Source organism: Scomber scombrus, chromosome 3 (assembly GCF_963691925.1).
Source record: "Scomber scombrus chromosome 3, fScoSco1.1, whole genome shotgun sequence".
NCBI lineage: Eukaryota > Metazoa > Chordata > Actinopteri > Scombriformes > Scombridae > Scomber > Scomber scombrus.
Window position 1 is genome coordinate 20,442,781 of NC_084972.1, and position 7,929 is coordinate 20,450,709.

General features: G+C 42.1%; 1 protein-coding gene across 1 annotated transcript in view; it reads right to left on the bottom strand.

Annotated features, from left to right (window-relative positions):
* The window catches only part of skib (v-ski avian sarcoma viral oncogene homolog b), a 32,255-nt gene extending 25,952 nt beyond the window's left edge, over positions 1-6,303 (bottom strand). Inside the window, exon 1 of the mRNA XM_062415955.1 lies at positions 5,185-6,303. Within this exon, the coding sequence (XP_062271939.1) occupies positions 5,185-6,078 (894 nt within the window). The 5' untranslated portion in view covers positions 6,079-6,303. The remainder of the gene's footprint in view (positions 1-5,184) is intronic.
* Between the last annotated feature and the right edge of the window lie 1,626 nt (positions 6,304-7,929).

The following is a 7,929-nucleotide window of genomic DNA, read 5'->3' on the forward strand; positions in this document are numbered from 1 at the left end:
GCTTTGGGTATAAGTGCTACATGAATGCAGCCATTTAAATATGATATGACTTTTCAGTTTTCCAGTAACTGCTGTAGTCCTGTAAGACCAGTATGCTGTTTTACAGTAAATTGCTCATATTTATTTAAAGATGGTTTATTGGATCTAATAATCTAATGACGTGTGTTATAGTGCTATATCAACAAACCAAATTTTAATTAAAAAAAAATTGAATATATTTGAACTGATTATCAACTAATGACTTTTCTCATCAATTGTAAGTGTAACTAGTTTATTAAACGACAGTAACATATCATGACAGTGTTTTTATGGAGGAAGTTGGTCAAAAATATTGTGACATGGTCAGTTTTATTAAAATTGCCCATCTGTGCTTAAACATATGTGAGCTGAAACCTGCATATATCGATGTAGGGCTTGGCGGTATGGTTGAAATCTTTACCACAATACTATACGGGATATTTTCATAACATCCATACATGTCACAATATAACAAGTGCATTCAAACTTGCCTACTGTTTGCATGAGCCAAGCTCTTGGTTTGTATAAAACAAAAACTTCAATAACTAATTTAGTTAAATTGTAATTACAGCTTGCCCATAATCATTACTTTGGACAACAGAAATTTGTATAAATATAACATAATAAGATCATATCGTAATGATATGATTATGCTGAAAGTCGATTAATGATTATACCGAAATAATTGCCCATCCCTATCTCTATCAGACATGCAGACACCACTTTTGGCTCCAATCTGTCTTTGAGCACAGAACCAGGAAGCTAGTGACACAAGATTTCCCACCCTGGGAGAGGCTGGAGGTTGCAGATCTATCCACACACGACCAAAAGAAACAAGGCACTAACAAAGAGAAAAGGCTGCACTTCACAGCTTCTGAAAGCCCAGACCTTAGACAAAGGAGGCGGCAGGTCTTTCGCACACATCACCCATGACAGGACCCCAGCTGACACTCTTTTAACATGGGGTCACCGCTGTGAGAATGGAGGCCACAACCCCTGGGAGCTCCTGACACCCCTTTGCCTTGACACGCCATCCCTGCTTTGACCAAACGCTCTGTCCAGCGTGCACTGCAGAGATGAGGTGATGATATTCTGGGGGGGCTGGTCAGTGGGGAGTTGGGTGCTGGTGAGGGGAGGGGTTGGGACTCAGGCGACTGCTCTCAAAGCATGATGTTTCCAAGAGAAGACTGATGAGGAGAAAGAAACCTAAAGTCTCAAACTACCAAAAACATGGATTGCTGCACCACAAAAAGCCTTCAGGACTATGATTTAGAAATATTTGAAATCTGAATCAAATGACTGACTCTAAATTGAATCTGGGTGGGTCAAGTCTTAGCTGGCTGGGTCAACACTGGGCAGACAGGCCCATCAAGGACCAAAGGGATGCATCATGTCAGCTTTCAGGGCTTCCTAGAGGTCAGCAGACAGATGGGAATGGAAATGAGCCGGCAGAGAGCTCATTTTAATCTGGCTCGCACAGCTGATCCAGTCATTACACGCTCCTGTTTACATGCAAACACACTCGTATACTCCCTACACATAAAAATCTGCATATACAAGTAAACAAATTCATGCTTTTAGCTGATGAAGGAAGAGGTAGATTTCTCATTAATTCATTAATTCATTAACTTTAATAACAGTTAATAACTGAACACACAACCTTTTACCCTTCGCCACACACTTGATTGGTTTGCTCCAGGTTTGAGGCTAATTTCATCGAGTGAGGAGAACAATAGGATGAGAAATGGCATAAATTGGCCTCAGTTGAATGGCTTTAATATCCATTCCATTAAGAAGGGTCTACACAGTTCTCCAGAGTCCCCTTTTACTCAGATGATTGATCGCATTGCCCTCACTTCTTAGGGATATGTTTTTTTCTTTTTAAAGTTAATGCTCAGAAGTATTTGACTTTGGATTGAAAAAAAAAAAAAACCTCAAAGGTTTTGCAATTCAAATCCTCTTTCTTTGAGATTTTCATGCTAATCAGAAAAGTTCACATTTGAATTATTATACGCAAGGTTCAGCACAATGCAACAATCCTTTTTAAACAAGACTAGGTCACTAGAGGGCTTTTTATTTGAAATGATTGATACAGGAAGTGGTGACACATGTGGTGTCACCACCAAGGTCCCAGGAAGTACGCAGGGCTTTGACTACAGCCAGTTTGACATAGGGCCTTTCTCAATACCAAGTACGCGAAGTTCAGACTTGCATACTTTCTAGTTCGGACTTTGAAAATTCGACTTGGGAGTACAAACGTCTGAGGGCAGGAGGACGCAGTATGATCATTCTGCCTAATGATATGTTCATTTTAATACATTTATATTTATGTAAATGTGGTGATATCTATAGATTTAAAGCCCTAGAGGCGGTTTTGTCCAGTAAAAACATGGAACTTCATGTTGCATTCAAACAAACTAATGTGGCAGCTACAATTGTTAGATTTCATCTGTAAGGCCAACATTTATCTTGTAAAAGGAATTTTATCATTCATGAAATTGTTACAGAGACATTAGAGCCAGCGGTTAACCACCAAAGAGCTGCACAGATTAGTTCATTAGATCATGTTCTCCCTGGGATGACAATAGACGTTGACCAAACGATCACCTCAGGAGTACACAGCTCCAAAACATCTCGGAAAGCGTGGGAGCAAATTTATAAATAAGCGTTATTTGGTTAAAATGACAACATTTTAAGAATCTAAAAGCTTACTTTATTACCTGAAAAAATATTAAACTTAATAAATTGACATATTAAGAGTCATACAGTGAAAAAAACAACAGCTTAATCTCAACCATCATTGCGCACTGCTTGTGCAAAGTGCATTCTGGGATACTTTTTTTTTCAGCTGCCTTCAGCTGAGCAAAGGTGTAGCTTCATCACTCAGTCAGGGACAGACATTCACATTTATAGGGCTGGCCCCACTGTTATAGTCCAGCCAGAAAATACTCAAAATTCAAGTTTCAGGATCTTGGATAAACAGCATTGTAACCACACACAAAATAGTGGCATTTTATTGGAATTAAGCTGCATTTCAGGCTAATGTTTGTTATCTGTCCATTCCCTTCGTCTTTTATCAGACAGCCATCTGGCCAGTGGACTGGACACCAGGGCATGTGATTGGATGGTGTGAAAAGAATGGGGGAAGGCTGGGTCAGTGTCTTTGGTGAAAGGTCAGAGGTTATGGCCCTTTGACAACACATGTCAAGGCCTGGCTCACACACCCTGCATCTTCTGAATGAGAGAGTGTGCAGCCTCCCCTCAGCAATCTGCCCTCATCTGCACATTAAGCAAAGGGCTAAATGACCAAATGCTGGATTTGATGCAAAACAGACACAATGGTTCACTGGTCTCATTCCCTCCTCTGATCTGGCTTCTGCTTTTGTGAGCGTGCTGCAGTATTTCAAAAATGACTGGTTATGTTTTACATTCACATCATTATCAATAAAAACTGGAATCATTCTAAATCCCACTTAAATTTCCTAAGAATACTATTTCACACACTAAAAACAAAAAAACCCAATAACACTCGCTCAATCAAATATAATCTTCTCAGCAGTGTCTTGACAGTGCCGTATCCGCACTAACCTCCACGTACATGAGGTGGAAGTCTAGACAGATGATACCGACAGAGGAGGTAACCTTCGAGGCTCTCTCTTATTAATAAAACACTCTGACATCAGAGGGAGGCTGAAGCAGACCGATAACATTGAGTTTTTGTTTCATGGGTAAGCTGAGCCAAGCTTGGTCTGCTAGACCCCCGTCCGGCCTTTCAGCAGCTTGGCCTGTCAGGCTGATGTATGGGGGAGCGCTGGTGTGCAGCTCCCTGAGGACCAGGCCTGTCTGCTAACTGGGACACAACTGACAGTGAACCACAGCAAACACGCACTGCCCCCTCTGCCACACTCTCTCCATGATGCTCAGCCCCTGTGTATATCACGCACACTGAAAGACTGTCAGTGCAGGACTCACAATTTTGGAAAATATATAACACACAGGTGATACATCAAGAACTGCTGACTGCAGTTAGGGAAGAAATTAGCCACAGGTGCAATGCAAGACAAATATTTCTTGACTGTGCAAAGATTTTGTCAGGAGTCTGTGTCGAAATCTTGGGAAAACATGATCTAAGTCAGCTGTGGATGCTCTCAGGACCTTATAGCGTGAATATTTCTAAATTGATTCTAAACCAAAACAAAAAAGATTCAAACATTGCTTCACCTTTTCTATCACTTTCCGACGTGTTTCCATAAGCCAAATACTTTTTTTAAGAGAGAGAATACTGAGGTTTCCCTGTGAGACATCTCCTGGCTCCTGCTCAGACTGGAGCAGCACCATGGTGATGCATACAGAGGTGTCCACTCATTAGCAGAGTCCCACACAACAGCTGCTCTGTGACGAAAGATAGCCACCTTGTCTCCTGGCTCCTTTGTCCATACTAAACATCTCAACCACGCAAGGAGCCAGAACAGTGACATATAAACACACACACACACACACACACACACACACACACACACACACACACACACACACACACACACACACACACACACACACACACACACACACACACACACACACACTTTATCCTATCCTGACCAGCCACAAAAACCCTTCTCTCTCACACAGACACACACACATTTCCATATCCAAAACCTCAATAAACCCTTATCCCCTTTCCCACCTCGTGGCACCATAATAGGCTCCGCTGCCCCCCTCTCCTGTCTCTCACTAATAAAATATATCATCGGGACTCCATTTATCATAATGCCGATGCCCTTGAGTAACCCTGTGGGGGTGGACCTGGGGGTTTTAGAGAGGTGAATGAGGCTTTATCCATACATGAGGTGTTTCTCAGTGCAGGAGTAGAGGGGACATACACTGGAAAGATGTAATGTGACATGTGATTTGCATTATTACTCTATTGGGGGTGACTAATAGGACTGACAGCACTTGGAAAAGATACAAACAATCAATCAAAGTAGACGCTGTCAAGCATAATGATAAGGAAGCCTCCTGAACATTCATGTTAATAAATGCAGATCCTGTAGTAGGCCTGGGGCAGATGAAATTTCCACGGATACAAACAAACGCAAAACACTGAAGCATTCCTCAAAGACAAAGAGTGATGGTTAATAACAGGGTGAAACAGAACAGACTTACTCTGCACGATTTACTGGACAGCTTGCCCGTCAGATCATATTTTCCTTTTAACTCTTTAAGCAGCTGCTCCAGGTGACTCTTCTCCTCCTTCCCGGTGTAGTCCGGGTCTAAGAGCACATAGGCCCGCCAGTTGGCGGAGTCGAACCCCCAGTGGACTGTCCGGTTCTCAAGTCTCTTGTGACTGTGGACCACAAACTTGTGGGGTGGGAACATGAGCCTGCAGTCCATGCACTGGATGCAGGCAGCACTTGGGCCGGTGTACAGTTCAGGGACAAACAAACCTTTACACCGGCCGAAACATTCATGATACACTTTGAAGCTCCTCTCGGTTCGCTCCAACTCCAGGGAGCCCAACTCCTTGTTGCAGTGAGGAGGGTAAGTACCGCCGTAGATGAGAGCGTTGCAGAGGCGCTCAGCATCCGTCTGAGTGATCAGCCCGCAGGAAGGAGCCGAGAAGGGAAGGATCCCAACCACTTTGAGGATCTCCAGCTGGTCCGCCGTGCACCTGGAGCAGTAGATGTGCAGGTCATCGCACACCGAGTTGATCTGCTGGAGGGAGAAATCTCTCAGGACGCTGTTGAGGATCTGCGGCAGGCACAGCCGCTTCTCGCCACCCACAACGAAGCAGGAGATCGGCTCCCGCTCCAGGACCGTCTCGCACCTTTCCGTGGAGCGGTCGGACGGGATGAAAAGTGGACCGGACATTACTGGAGGTGTCTGAGCCGGCAAGGTGAGCATCATCTCTGCGGATTTCCCATCTTTACAGAAGAGTGAATCCTGGTGCCACCGAGCGGAGAATGCCGCCGGTCCACCGAGAGAGCGCATGGAACTCAAATGAAACTGCTTAAGAGTTTGTTGAAGTCCGGGATGGGGCTGAAAGCTCGTGCCCTCCATGTTGTCGCCGGTTGGGAAAGAGAGTTCAAAACTCAAAATGAAAGCTAAAATTGACTTATTGGATCGGGCGTCCTCAGCATCCGGCTACACGCTCAATAACGCGCATTTCCATGTCACCGGAGAAGCTTCCCAGCGCGTCCATTCAGAAAACTGAAGGCTGCAAAATTCATAGGGGCTGTTCCTGTAAGCAGACGCAATTAAAGTCGACAACTCCTAGACTCAAAACTCGTATTATCCAACGCACAATCACCGGGTACCGTGTTTCTATGCGCTCCTGCGGTTTTACGCACTCCTAATGTGCGCCCGAAATATGCCTCGTCTGCTCAGTCTGGCGTACTCTCAGTCTGTCTCCCCACTCACTCAATGTGTGACTCTCTCTCTCTCTCTCTCTCTCTCTCTCTCTCTCTCTCTCTCTCTCTCTCTCTCTCTCTCTCTCTCTCTCTCTCTCTCTCTCTCTCTCTCTCTCTCTCTCCTCGCCCTCTCTGTTTGTTTGTGTCTGGTTCAGTCATTGAATCCCAGCCAGGAATGTGACTGACTCCCCGGGCTGGCTCTTCCCTCAGCCAGCTGTTCCTCCCTCTGCTACATGGCAGCTGCACATTAAAAAAAAAAAAAAGGAAAAAGAAAAATCCTTCTGAACCGAGGCGAGGGTGGAGCTAAAGAAAATATAGTTGATTTGAAAATATAAAAATAAACTTTTCTTCAGACGTTTTAGACTTGCAGATCAGCAGTTTAGTTTCTCTTTAGCAGTCCTATTTCTTAAAACAAACATTTTAGATGAGACGATGTAGAATATATTTTACATTCTCTAATGAAGGTCAACATGAAATAGTGAAAACAAGCATACTTGTACTCCATCACATGTCAGAGGGAAATGCTGAACTTTTTACCCCATTACAGTTAAAGTTACTGCTTAATAGAAAACAAAATTTATGAAAGATGATGCAATGGTATTAATTTAACCATCCAACAGCATTTAAAATAGTTAGTTAGCTCAATAAAATACTTTTCCTCCACTAATGGAAAGAGTTAAAAACAACAACAACAACAAACCAAACCCCCCCCCCTAAACAAAACATACATTAAAAAACAAAGGAAAGAAAAGACTTTTTGACAAAAAGAATAAATGTTACAAAACTATAGAGACTGGAGGACTTGTTTTTGTAACAAGCGTTTGGTCCAAAATCCAGATGGAAAACCCTCAGGGGGAAACTGCACAATTAGACTATTTATAAATCCAAAATATCACTTGTAAAATAATACCATGGATAGATAGTTTTAATTTAACCCATAAAAGTAATGATTTGATGAAATTTTTTAGCATTTCATAATTATTTTATTCCTCCAAAATCTTGTTTCTTAAATCATTCATTTTTAAACATTTTTTTCTTTCAGAAAATTTGTTTTGTACTATTATCCCTGGGTCCAAACTTCTTCATATACATTTCCTATATGGAAGTTTATGAGAACCATTTATGTGTATCACTTATGTCCCTCCGGTGCATATTTGCTGTGGACCAAACATCAACTATCATTAGTTCAAGTTCATTAAATCAAATAATTATTTTAAGTAACATTATTAATATTTCAAACAATTCTTATTAATACAATTGTTTTATTGAAATGGGTAATTGTTCACCCACTTAAGGAAGAGTGCAGATGTTAATTACCTATGCAGTCATCAGAAATTAATTAAAAAAATAAAGTTCCCCCCTAACTCTTATAATCTTAAACATGCACTTTCATAATTCTTGGTTTTCTTTATTCTTAGGAAAGAACTTTGTTCAGTTTTGTCTCAGTAACAGGAAACCAAAGGAAACTACAATATAGCCTTTTACCTTTTTGAGCCACTGG